Below are 14,041 nucleotides of genomic sequence, written 5' to 3' on the forward strand. Positions count from 1 at the left end.
AAGAATAAGTTTGCATGGCAGGTAGTTTTGAAAACAAAGCCTGTGGGTAGAGTGGCAGTCGAAGATGCATTATATGTGGCGTACCAGAATGACATTTCAAATGTTGAATCAATAATGGATGATGAATTAGCAGATGAAATGCAGCATAATGAAGAGATATATGAAGGATTTGATCCTTCTGTCCTTGGACCAAATGAGGACGAAGATAGAGGTGTTGAACATGAAACAAGTGATGAGGAAGAATTACTAGATGAAAGTGAAACATGTGACGATGAAGACTTAGACGATTACTATGAAGATAACGATGATGATTGATTTGTTATTCTTTTTAGGTTGTTCTTCCTTCAATTATTTAATATATTTGAAGAATTATTGTATGTTTTTTTAATGACATGTTAAATATTTTATGTTATTCCTTTAATTATCTATATGTTGCAAAATTATTTTATATTTTTATGACTTGTTAGCTTGTTTATTTATTTCTTTAGTCATTTAATTTGTAGAATAATTATTTTATATTTACTGTCACTTGTTGTATTTTTTTGTTTTATATTTTATTATGATTATATTACATATATGGCATCTAAGGGGAAGGAAAAGATAAAATCTAAGAAGAAACAACAATATGTTCCAATTTTCTCAAGTATGCCCAATATGAGTCCTCCTCTTCCTCATCCTCCTTAGTCAATTTCATTGCCATGTACCATGTTCACTATCCCCCCTCCATCTAATAATTCTATGCCTGCAAAATGAAGTCAAAGTAACACTGTTTTAAACTTTGTACCCACACCTTCTATGTGATCATCTTCACCGGGTTTTCATGGTAGTCAGCATGGTGGCTCATCAGCAGCAGCTGCACCCCCGAGCTTTCATGGTAGTCAGCATGTTGGTTCACCAGCTGCTGCATCCCCGAGCTTTCATGGTAGTCAGCATGATGTCTCACTAGCTGCTGCACCACCGGGCTTTCATGGTAGCCAGCATGATGGTTCGTCTTTTGTTGCAGCATCATTTTCCAGTCCATCATCATCATCCATTCCCAGCATATCTAGGTTGGATATTGGAGGCTCTCGCCCAGCTACATCTAGTGCTGCTTCTGCACCATCTAGTAGACGCAGGCAGAATCTTAGAGGGGATGTACAATTTGATAGTTATAATCGATTGATAATCGTCCCAATGATGATGGGTAATGTCACGACCCAATTTCCCCCTCTGTGTGACATAGTGACAGCACCTAGTCTCCACAACTAGATAAGCCTAACATTTTACGGAATATTGAAATAAAAATATAAATTTAATCAATTATTCAAAAATACACAACAAATCCAAAAACTCGGAACATCGTGAATCACAAACTACAAAAGGAAAAGTCTAGTGTCCCTATACATCAAAATCTAACAAGGAAACATACACAAGATAATAGATATGATAAAGAGTAGAAGGAGACTTCGAGGTCTGCGGACGCGTCAGATATACCTTGAAGTCTCCAAAGCTGTCCCGACTCACTGATAGTGCGGCTGATAAGGTGCACCTGAATCTGCACACGAAAAATATATGCAGAGAGTAGCATGAGTACACCATAATCTGTACCCAGTAAGTGCCAAGCCTAACCTCGGTCGAGTAGTGACGAGGTCAGGTCAAGGCCTTACTGGTAAATATATAATAAAATAATATAGAGTGTAATACCGTAAAAAAATAAAGGCTGAAATTTAACAACAATGAAATCATAGAAGGTAACAGCTTAGTACACAAAAACACAACAGGGGATCTCCCGAGATACCGTCTTGTAGTCCCAAACGTAAATGTGCAGGGGGATCTCCCGGAATACCGTTCCGTAGTCCCAAAAGTAAATGTGAAGGGGGATCTTCCGGAATACCGTTTCGTAGTCCCAAAATAAATATGCAAGACAGGGGAATCTCTCAGAATACCGTTCTGTAGTTCCAAAGTAAATATACAATACAGGGGGATCTCCCGGAATACCGTTCCGTAGTCCCAAAGTAAATATGCAGCGCGAATGATAGAAATACAACTACATCACGAAGTTCTTACAATTTAGACTAAGTACCAGTCAGGGAAGAAGCAGGAAATTCACTAAGCATGTTGCACATAATTCACATAATCAATTAAGACACGTAGACATGTTGTATTAGACTAAACATGATAGCTACACATATTGGAATAACTCAATTAAGAATGAAAATAGATTACTACTCATTAAAATAGTATAACTCAAAATAATAGGAAAAACATGTTGCTGCTCAGTAAGAAAATCGGGTTTTACCACAACTAGCCCGTGTACGTACTCGTCACCTCACGTACACGACACTCACATATCACAATAGTTCTAAATCTTAAGGGGATTTCCCCCACACAAAGTTAGGCAAGCCACTTACCTCGAACCAAGCTCAATCAATCGGTCACAATGCCTTTCCCACGAATATCCGGCTCTGAATGACCCAAATCTAGCCAAAAGCAGTTACATATCATAAATACAACAATGATAGACTCATCTAATTAGTGAAATCAATGCTTTAACAAAAATCCCGAAATTAACTCAAAACTTGCTCGTGGGGCGCACATCTCGGAATCAGGTAAAAGTTACAAAATAGGAACGCCCATTCCACCACGAGTCTAACTATACCAACATTACTAAATTCCAATACCAAATGGTCCTCCAAATCCACAAATCAAACTTTCAAATCCCTAGCCTCCAACTTCCAATTTCCACCTTAAATACATACTAACTAGGTGGGAAAATACATGGCAAGGCAAAATTATTGATCAAAAATAAGCACAAGGGACTTACCTTAAGAAATGCCTCGAAAATGCTCTCAAATATCTCCCTAAACGTTTGCAAAGTCAAAAATGACAAAAATCACAAAGCCCTTCAGTTTTAACCACTGCCCAGGTATTTCCGCACTTGCGCAACCTGGGCTCGCACCTGCGGGTGCGCTTGTGCGGAAATTGTGCGCATCTGCGCAATTCACTTGCCCCCTCTGCCTTCGCACCTGCGATGAAAGGGCCGCATCTGCGCGTGCGCGCCTGCAGAATTCCCTTCCGCTTCTGCGGACCTTGCGCACATGCGAAGACTCCTAACGCATCTGCGGGCATCGCAGATGCAGAAAACACCGCGCACCTACGACCCCTGGCACTCCTCCATTTTCTTGCTTCTGCGCCAATTTGCTTGCACCTGTAGGCAGCCTTGCGCATGTGCGGTTACAGTAGAACCAACAAAAACACCAGATTTTCCTAAGTCCAATTTCATTCCGTTAAGCATCTGAAATACACCCGAGGCCCCCGGGACCTCAACCAACCTACCAACCAATCCTATAACACTATAAGAACTTAGTCGAGCCTTCAAACCACATCGAACAACACCAAAAATCATGAATTAAGCACGGATTCAAGCCTAAGAACTTAGAATTTTCCAAATTCTACAAACGACGTCGAACCACATCAAATCTAGTATGAATTACCTCAAATTTTACACACAGGTCACAAATGACACTACGAACCTACAGCCACTTTCGGAAATCCATTCTGAGCTCGATATCAAATTTCCACTATCGGCCGAAATCGCCGAAAAATCTAACTTTCGCCAATTCAAGCATAAATCTACTACAGACCTCTAAAACACATTCCGGACACGCTCTTAAGCTCAAAATCACTCAACGGAGCTAACGGAGTTGGCAGAATGCCATTCAGGATCCGTCTTCACTCAGTTCCGACTATGGTCCAAATTCTAAGACTTAAGCTCTTATTTAGGGACTAAGTATCCCAAAACACTCCGAAATTCAAAACCAATCATCCCGGCATGTCATAATAGCAGAAATAGATATGGGGAAAGCAGTTAATAGGGGTTCAGGGCTCTAACTCTCAGAACGACCGGCCGGGTTATTACATTCTCCCCCTCTTAAATAAATAGTACGTCCTTGAACGAGCATAGAGACATACCTAAAGTGGTGAAAAGATGAGGATAACGGTTGCGCATATATTGCTCGGTCTCCCAAGTCGCCTCCTCGACCGGTTGTTCCCTCCAATGAACCTTCACGAAAGCAATGTTCTTTGATCTTAGCCTTCTGACCTGCCTGTCTAAAATTGCCACTGGCTCTTCAACATAGGATAGATCCTTGTCCAATTGAACTGAGCTGAAATTCAGCACATGGGACGAATCGTCGTGATACTTTCGGAGCATAGAAATATGGAATACCGGATGAAATCCTGCTAGACTGGGAGGCAAGGCAAGCTCATAAACAACCTCCCCAACTTGACGCAACACCTCAAATGGACCAATGAACCTTGGGATCAACTTGCCCTTCTTTCTAAACCTCATAACGCCCTTCATAGGTGAAACTCGGAGCAAGACTCGCTCTCCAACCATGAATGCCACATCGCGAACCTTCCGGTGCACATAACTCTTCTGTCTGGACTGGGCTGTGCGAAGTCTATCCTGAATCACCTTCACTTTTTCCAAGGCATCCTGAACCAAGTCCGTACCCAATAATCTGGCCTCACCGAGTTCAAAACAACCCACTGGGGACCGACACCGCTTACCGTATAGAGCCTCATACGGTGCCATATAAATGCTGGACTGATAATTGTTATTGTAAGCAAACTCCGCAAGTGGCAAGAACTGGTCCCAAGCACCCCCAAAATCTATCACATACGCTCGTAGCATATCCTCTAATATCTGAATAGTACACTCGGACTGCCCGTCCGTATGAGGGTGAAATGCTGTGCTCAACTCAACCCTAGTACCCAACTCATGCTGTAAAGCTCTCTAGAACCGTGATGTAAACTGCGTACCCCGGTTAGAGATAATAGATACCGATACGCCATGAAGCCTGACGATCTCACAAATGTAGATTCGAGCTAGCTGCTTGGAAAAATAGGTAGTCATCACAGGAATAAAATGAGCCAACTTGGTCAACCTATCCACAATAACCCAAATGGCATCAAACCTCTGCTGAGTCTGTGGGAGTCCAACAACGAAGTCCATAGTGATCCGCTCCCATTTCCACTTTGGAATCTCTAACTTCTGAAGCAATCCACCTAGTCGCTGATGCTCATATTTTACCTGCTGGTAATTCAGACATCGAACCACATACTCTACTATGTTCTTCTTCATTCTCCTCCACCAGTAATGTTGTTTCAAGTCCTGATACATCTTTGTGACACTCGGATGAATAGAGTACCGCAAACTGTGAGCCTCCTAGAGAATCAACTCATGCAAACCATCCACATTGGGCACACATAGCCTGCCCTGCATCCTCAATACACCATCATCTCTAATAGTGACCTCCTTAGCATCACCGTGCTAGACCGTGTCCTTAAGGACAAGCAGATGGGGGTCATCATACTGACGCTCCCTGATACGATCATAAAGAGAAGACCGAGAGACCACACAAGCCAATACTTGACTCGGCTCAAAAATATCCAATCTCACAAACTGGCTGGCTAAGGCCTGAACATCCAACGCCAATGGCCTCTCTGCTGCTGGTAGATATGCTAAACTCCCCAAACTCTCTACCCGGTGACTCAAAGAATCGGCCACCACATTGGCCTTCCCAGGGTGGTACAAAATAGTGATATCATAATCCTTAAGTAGCTCCAACCACCTCCGCTGATGTAAGTTAAGATCTTTCTCTTTAAATAGATGCTGAAAACTCCGATGATCGGTGTAAATCTCACAAGGAACACCGTAAAATAATGCCGCCATTTCTTCAAGGTATGAACAATAGCTGCTAACTTAAGATCGTGGACAGGATAGTTCTTTTCATGCACCTTCAGTTGTCTGGACGCGTAGGAAATCACCATATCGTCCTGCATCAACACTGCGCTGAGACCAATCCGCGATGCATCACAATATACAGTATAAGACCCCGAACCTGTAGGTAATACCAATATTAGGGCTGTAGTCAAAGCTGTCTTGAGCTTCTGAAAGCTCTCCTCACATTCCTCTTTCCACCTGAACGGAGCACCCTTCTGGGTCAGCCTGGTCATAGGTGCTGCAATAGATGAGAATTCCTCTACAAAGCGACGGTAATACCCTGCCAAACCAAGAAAACTCCGAATCTCTGTAGTTGAAGACGGTCTGAGCCAACTCTGCACTACTTCAATCTTCTTTGGATCCACCTGGATCTCCTCACTCGATACTATATGACCTAAGAATGACATTGAGTCTAGCCAAAACTCACACTTTGAAAATTTTGCATATAAATTTTCTCTCAAGGTCTGAAGTGCAGTCCTCAAGTGTTGCTCATGATCCTCCCGACTTCGGGAGTATACCAGAATGTCGTAAATAAACATAATGACGAATGAGTCAAGATAGGTCTGGAACACATTGTGCATCAAGTACATAAAAGTTGTTGGGGGCATTGGTCAGCCCAAAAGACATCACAAGAAACTCATAGTGACCATATCTGGTCCTGAAAGTAGTCTTCGGGATATCCGGCTCCCGGATCTTCAACTGATGATAACCCGAACGTAAGTCAATCTTGGAAAACACTCTGGCACCCTGTAACTGATCAAATAAGTTATCAATACGAGACAATGTGTACCTGTTCTTCACTATGACTTTGTTCAACTTGCGGTAATCAATACACATCCGCATAGAACCATCCTTCTTCTTCACAAATAGGACGCGAGCACCCCAAGGTGACACACTGGGCCGAATGAAGCCTTTATCAAGCAATTCTTGTAACTGCTCTTTTAACTCCTTTAATTCAGGAGGAGCCATACGATATGGAGGAATAGAGATGGGCTGAGTGCCCGGGAATAAATCAATGTCAAAATCAATATCTCTGTCGGGCGGCATGCCCGGAAGATCGGCTGGAAACACATCTGGAAATTCTCTCACTACTGGAACTGACTCAACTGTAGGGGTATCAATACTGACATCTCTCACATAAGCTAGATAGGCATCACACCCCTTCTTAACCATTCGTTGAGCTTTAAGAAAAGAAATAACTCTACTGGGAGTATACTCTAAGGTACCTCTCCACTCTAATCGCGGTAAACCTGATATAGCCAGCGTCACGGTTTTAGCATGACAATCAAGAATAGCATAATGGGGCGACAACCAGTCAATGCCCAAAATAATATCAAAGTCCACCATGCTGAGCAATAGTAAATCGGCTCTCGTCTCAAAACCACTAAGAGCAATCAAACACGACCGATACACGCGGTCCACAATAAGAGAATCTCCCACAGGAGTAGATACATAAATAGGGGAACTCAAAGAATCCCGAGACGCCCAAATACGAAGCAAAATAAGAGGACACATAAGAATATGTAGAGCCTAGGTCAAATAATATCGACGCATCTTTATGACAGACCAGAACAATACCTGTAATGACAGAATCAGAAGCAACTACCTCTGTACGAGCAGGAAGTGCATAATATCTGGCCTGGCCTCCCCCTCTAGGGCGACCTCTACCTCCCCGACCTCCACCTCGAGCTGGTTGAGTAGGTGGGGTGGCAGCTGGTGCTGTAATCATAGCCTGAGGATTCGGTGGAGCACGCTATGGCTGAAACGTCTGTGGAGGTGCACCCCTCCTAATCCTGGGTCAATCCCTCGCCATATGGCGAGTGTAACCATACTCAAAACAAGCTTAGGGAAAGCGTGGCTTCTATGACTGGCTCAGGCCAGGTCTGCTGGATTGGCCGCTAGGAACACCCCGTGTAGGCGGCACACTAGATACTGGCGGTGCATAATAAGGCTCCTGGGGTCTAGAAGGAGCTGGAACACCGCTGGAGGTTGGAAGAGCTGAATGAATGGGGCGGCGCACATAACCCCTATCATGGCGAGCTGCTGGGGACCGAGCTCCAGAATAATAACCAGCCTCTCGAGACCTCTTGGCCTCCCTCTCCTCTCTATCCCGGGCAAACATGCCCTCGAATCTCCTGGCAATACCCACAACCTGCTGATAAGAAATATCCATCTCCAATTCCCTCGACATACTACTCTGGATGCTAGGATGGAGACCCTCAATAAACCGTCGAACCCTCTCTCAAACTATGGCAACTAAGGCTGGTGCATGTCGGGCCAAATCACTAAAGCGAACTGCATACTCTGACACAGTCACAGCACCCTCGCGTAGCTACTCAAACTCCGTGCGCCATGAGTCCCTGAGGCTCTGAGGGACATACTCTTTCAAAAACATGTCTAAGAACTGAGCCCATGTAAGTGAAGCTTCCTCAACCGTACTACTCAACTCATAAGCACGCCACAACTAATAGGCCTCCCCTCTAAGCTGGATTGTGGTAAAAGAAATCCCGCCCGTCTCCGCTACGCCCATAGTACGGAGAATACGATGACACTCCTCCAGAAAACCCTGAGCATCATCTGTAGCCAATCCGCTAAAAGTAGGTGGGTGGTACTTCTTGTACCTCTCAAGTCTGAGCTGCTCCACCTCAGAAGCTGCTGCCCTAACCTCGGGCTGAGTTGGAGCTACCGGCTGTATTGGTATAATCTCTGGAACCTGGTCGACCTGAACCCGCTGCTATGGAGTACCGGCGATGGGAGTCTGTGCTCCTCCCCCGGCCTGAGATGTGGCAGGAGCAAGTGCAATCAATCCAGCCTGAGCGAAGGTGCTGAACATGCTCAGAAACTAGGCTAGAGTCTCTTGGGGGGCTGGTGCAGCAACAGGTATCTCAGGTGTTTGCCCTCCAGCTTGAGCTACTGGGGGATCCTCTGTAGCAGCTCGTGCGGTTTCTCTAGCTGCACAACGTGGACGTCCTCGGCCTCTACCCGGCCACGGTCTCTCGCGACTCTAGCAGGGGGCGCAGGTGCATGTTCATCAGATCCGCTTGTACATGTCCTTAGCATCTGTGAGAGAATAGAGTAGATAAATTTAGGATATCTGAAGTCAACAATCTTCGCACGACAAGGAATCAATGTAGTGAAATTTTCCTAACAATTCCATAGCCTCCCGAAGATAAGTACAGACATCTCCGTACCGATTCGCGGGACTCTAATAAACCGGCTTATGACTCATGACACCAATTTCCCCCCTCCCCCCCCGTTTGACGTCGTGACGACACCTAATCTCTACAACTAGGTAATCCTAACATTTTGCGGAATATTGAAATAAAAATAGAAATTTAACCAATTATTCAAAAATACACAACAAATGCCAAAACCCAAAGCATCGTGAATCACAAACTACAGAAGGAAATATCTAGTGTCCCTATACATCAGAATCTAACAAGGAAAAATACAGAAGATAATGAGCATGAGAAATAGTAGAAGGGGACTCTGAGGTCTGCGGACGTGGCAGATATACCTTGAAGTCTCCAAAGTTATCCCGGCTCACTCATAGTGCGGATGATAAGGTGCACCTGGATCTGCACATGAAAAATATGTGCAGAGAGAAGCATGAGTACACCACAATCGGTACCCAGTAAGTGCCAAGCCTAACCTCGATCAAGTAGTGATGAGGTCAGGTCAAGGCCTTACTGGTAAATATATAATAAAACAATATAGAGTGTAATACCGCAATAAAATAAAGGCTGAAATTTAACAACAATGAAATCATAGAAGGTAATAGCTTAGTACACAGAAACACAACAGGGGATCTCCCGAGATACCGTCTCGTAGTTCCAAACGTAAATGTGTAGGGGAATCTCCCGGAATACCGTTCCATAGTCCCAAAGTAAATATGAAAGACAGGGGGATCTCCTAGAATACCGTTTCGTAGTCCCAAAGTAAATATGTAGTACAGGGGGATCTCCCGAAATACCGTTCCATAGTCCCGAAGTAAATATGCAGCGCGAATGATAGAAATACAACTACATCACGAAGTTCTTACAATTTAGACTAAGTACCAGTCAGGGAAGAAGCAGGAAATTCACTAAGCATGCTGCACATAATTCACATAAATAATTAAGACACGTAGACATGTTGTATTAGACTAAACATGATAGTTACACATATTGGAATAACTCAATTAAGAATGAAAATAGACTAGTACTCATTAAAATGGTATAACTCAAAATAACAGGAAAAATATGTTGCTGCTTAGTAAGAAAATCGGGTTTTACCATAACTAGCCCGTGTACGTACTCGCCACCTCACGTACACGGCGCTCAAATATCATAATAGTTCCAAATCTTAAGGGGATTTCCCCCACACAAAGTTAGGCAAGGCACTTACCTCAAACCAAGCTCAATCAATCTGTCACAATGCCTTTCCCACGAATATCCGGCTATGAATGGCCCAAATCTAGCCAAAATTAATTACATATCATAAATATAATAATAATAGACTTATCTAATTAATGAAATCAACACTTTAACAAAAATCCCGAAATTAACTCAAAAATTACCTGTGGGGTCCATGTCTCAGAATAGGGTAAAAATTAAAAAATATTAACGCCCATTCCACCACGAGTCTAACCATACCAAAATTACTAAATTTCGATACCAAATGGTCCTCCAAATCCACAAATCAAACTTCCAAATCCCTAGCCTTTAACTACCAATTTCCACCTTAAATATATACTAACTAGGTGGGAAAATACATGGCAAGGAAATATTATTGATAAACAATAAGCACAAGGGACTTACCTCAAGAAATGTCTCGAAAATGCTCTCAAACACCTCCCTAAACCGAGTTTGCAAAGTCAAAAATGACAAAAATCACGAAGCCCTTCGGTTTTAACCACTGCCCAGGTATTTTCGCACCTGCGGAACCTTGGCTTACACCTGCGGGTGCGCTTGTGCGAAAATTGTGCGCATCTGTGCAATTCACTTGCCCCCTCTGCCTTCGCACCTGCGATGAAAGGGCCGCATCTGCGCGTGCACGCCTGCGAAATTCCCTTCCGCTTCTGCGGACCTTGCGCACCTGCGAAGACTCCTAACGCATCTGCGGGCATCGCAAATGTGGAAAACACCTCGCACCTGCGACCCCTGGCACTCCTCCATTTTCCCGCTTCTGCACCAATTTGCTCGCACCTGCGGGCAGCCTTGCGCAGGTGCGATTATAGCAGAACCAGCAAAAAACCCATATTTTTCCAAGTCCAATTTCATTCCGTTAAGCATCCTAAACACACCTGATGCCCCCGAAACCTCAACCTAACCTACCAATCAATCCTATAACACCATAGGAACTTAGTCGAGCCTTCAAACCACATCGAACAACACCAATAATCATGAATTAAGCACAGATTCAAGCCTAAGAGCTTTGAATTTTCCAAATTCCACAAACGACGCCGAACCACGTCAAATCTAGTCCGAATTATCTCAAATTTTACACACAGGTCACAAATGACACTACGAACTTACAACCACTTTCGAAAATCCATTCCGAGCTCGATATCCAAATTTCTACTATCGGCCAAAATCGCCGAAAAGTCTAACTTTTGCCAATTCAAGCCTAAATCTACTACAGACCTCCAAAACATATTCCGGACGTGCTCCTAAGCTCAAAATTACTCAACGGATCTAACAGAGTTGACGGAATTCCATTCTGGATCCGTCTTCATACAGTTCCGATTACGGTCCAAATTCTTAAACTTAAGCTCTTATTTAGGGACTAAGTGTCCCAAAACACTCCGAAACTCAAAACTAATTATCCCGGCAAGTCACAATAGCATAAATAGATATGAGAAAAGCAGTTAATAGGGGTTTGGGGCTCTAACTCTCAAAACGACCGGCCGGGTCGTTACAGGTAAGAAGGTTCTTATACTATTTTTTAAGTTTTGAATGTACTTTTAGATATGTTAACATTAAGGAATATTTATTTATAATTAAAACTTTTAAAACTTTAAGATGTTTATTAATTATATATATGTTAACTTTAATGCAGGATTTTGCCATCCTTTCAGTCTACACATTTGGTTGTGGATTCTATGAAGCCATTTTGTCATGATCCGCGGAATTCTTGGAGACAGATACCGTGCAACATCAGAGATCAAATGTGGAATCAATTTAAGGTAAAAATTAATTACATTTATTTAATAATTATCATCTTCATCTAATGTTACTTTTTTATATTGCAGACAAAGTGTACATGGCATCCTCCGTATCAAAATGCAATAAATAGTATTTTCGTTAAGAAGGTTGCTCAGCGGATTAAAGATACTATGTTCGCTGCTCGGAATGCCAGTAAAATGCCAGACTGGTTAAGAAAAGATGTTTGGGATAAACATCTTGAAAAATGGAATACCACAGAATGGAAGGCGGATAGTGAGCAATTAAAGGCAAACCGTGCCTCCAGTAAAGGTGGCTCGTTGCACACAGGAGGTTCGATTAGTTTTGTAGCCCATAAACTAAGATTGGTAATTACTTATAAAAATTTTCTTAGTTTTACATATAGAATTTTACGTTTGTAATGTATAACTCATACTTTTTGTTATGAAGGAAAAGGAAAGAGGGCGAGATATGAGTCACGCTGAGATCTTCAAGGAGATGCATAAGAAGAAGGATGGTACAAGAGAACACTGGGTGGAGACGCGTGCGTCGGACACATATGTAAAATACTAACTTCATAATTATTTATGGTTTATTAATATTAGTTTGTTTACATAATAGTTATATTTTTATTTCAGGAAGATTAACATAAATTGGTGGAAGAATGGCAACAAACTCATCCTCCTTCAACTCAACCAACACCTAATGATATGACTTCATTGTGGACAGAGGTAGCAGGTGGAGTAAACAAAGGCAGAGTCTACAGATTTGGAGTACGTCGACCTATAGGTCATCCAAACTCACTCTTAGCCAATTCTTCTTCTTCTCAAAATCAAGAACAAATGGAAGATATGAGAAAGGAAATTCGTGATTTGAAGCAACAATTGGACTCCCAATTTTGAACATTTGTTAAGATGCAGAAATTTATGAGAAAACATGGGCATGATTTATCTGATGATGATGATGAACAAACTAAATCTGATGTGTAGTAGTTTAGGTCTGGTGTTTTGGTTGATTGGTAAACTTGATTGTGAGAGACAACTTTATGTTTTGTTTTAAAACTTGAATGTGGGCTACTATTTGGATGTTTTTATGCCCAAAATTGTTAGGTTTAATGGTTGGTATTTTATTTTAGATGTGTTAATTGTTGGTTAATGGTTGTTTGGTTGTCGGTGTGTTATATTGTAATGTTTGACAGGTGGTGTAGCTCAAAATTGGGCAGAATTCAGCCGAGTTTTATAGAAAATTCCGACTGATTTTCGACGGAAACAGTCAGATAGCTGCCTAGATTTTGCCAAATATTCCCAGATTTCCGACCGATTCGGTCGGAAATATTTTAAAAAATAATTAATATTTAAAGGTTTTCGACTAATTCCGTCGAAAATTAAATAAAATTTATTTTTTAATTAGTAGTGTCCGACCGATTCGGTCAGAAATTATATATTTATATTATTTAATTTTAAATAAATAATTATTTTTATTAATATTATTACGAAGGATTTGGTCGGTAAATTCCGACCACTTTGGTCAGAAATTTGAAAATATTTGGTCGTCGGAAATAGTTCTCCGACCAACTTTTTTCCGACCGACCAATTTTGGTCGGAAAGTAGTCGAAAATTTGTGATTTCCGACCGATTTCTGACCATTTTGGCGGTCGGAATTCTGCCATTTTCCAGTAGTGTAATTTGTCCAAAAGTAATAACATACTAATAATCCTTGTCATGACTGCGTATTCGCTTGCGTAGCACGGTTATGACAAAATTAATAAAATTCATCTCGGTCGCACATTCGCTTGCTTGGTGCGGTTAGGACAATTTAATATTATTCAAATATTTCTTTAATATTTATAATAATTAAAAGCAAATAGGTAATATGTAAATCCAATAAAACACAGTCTGTCCAAAATTAATTCAAGCCATTTTTAGTCAATAAAGAGATCGTTCTAGAACCACGGGACTCAGGGAATGTCTTACACTTTCTCTCCGGTCAATATAATTTCTTACCCGAACTTTATTTTCGCGGACCGTTAATAATAGAGTCAAACCTTCCGTTGACTAGGGATTCAAATAAAAGGTGACTTGGAATACCAAAAAATCAATTCCAAGTGACGAGTCTGTAAATAAAATAATCC

General features: G+C 42.0%; 1 protein-coding gene across 1 annotated transcript; it reads left to right on the forward strand.

Annotated features, from left to right (window-relative positions):
- The first annotated feature begins 576 nt into the window (after positions 1–576).
- Positions 577–12,557, forward strand: LOC138910139 (uncharacterized). The gene is made up of 6 exons (XM_070201363.1): positions 577–683; positions 828–1,211; positions 11,807–11,933; positions 12,000–12,278; positions 12,361–12,471; positions 12,549–12,557. Exons 1-6 carry the CDS (start codon positions 577–579, stop codon positions 12,555–12,557), a joined length of 1,017 nt encoding a protein of 338 aa, XP_070057464.1.
- The last annotated feature ends 1,484 nt before the right edge of the window (positions 12,558–14,041 follow it).

The sequence above is a fragment of the Nicotiana tomentosiformis genome, chromosome 4, assembly GCF_000390325.3.
Source record: "Nicotiana tomentosiformis chromosome 4, ASM39032v3, whole genome shotgun sequence".
Taxonomy (NCBI): Eukaryota; Viridiplantae; Streptophyta; class Magnoliopsida; order Solanales; family Solanaceae; genus Nicotiana; species Nicotiana tomentosiformis.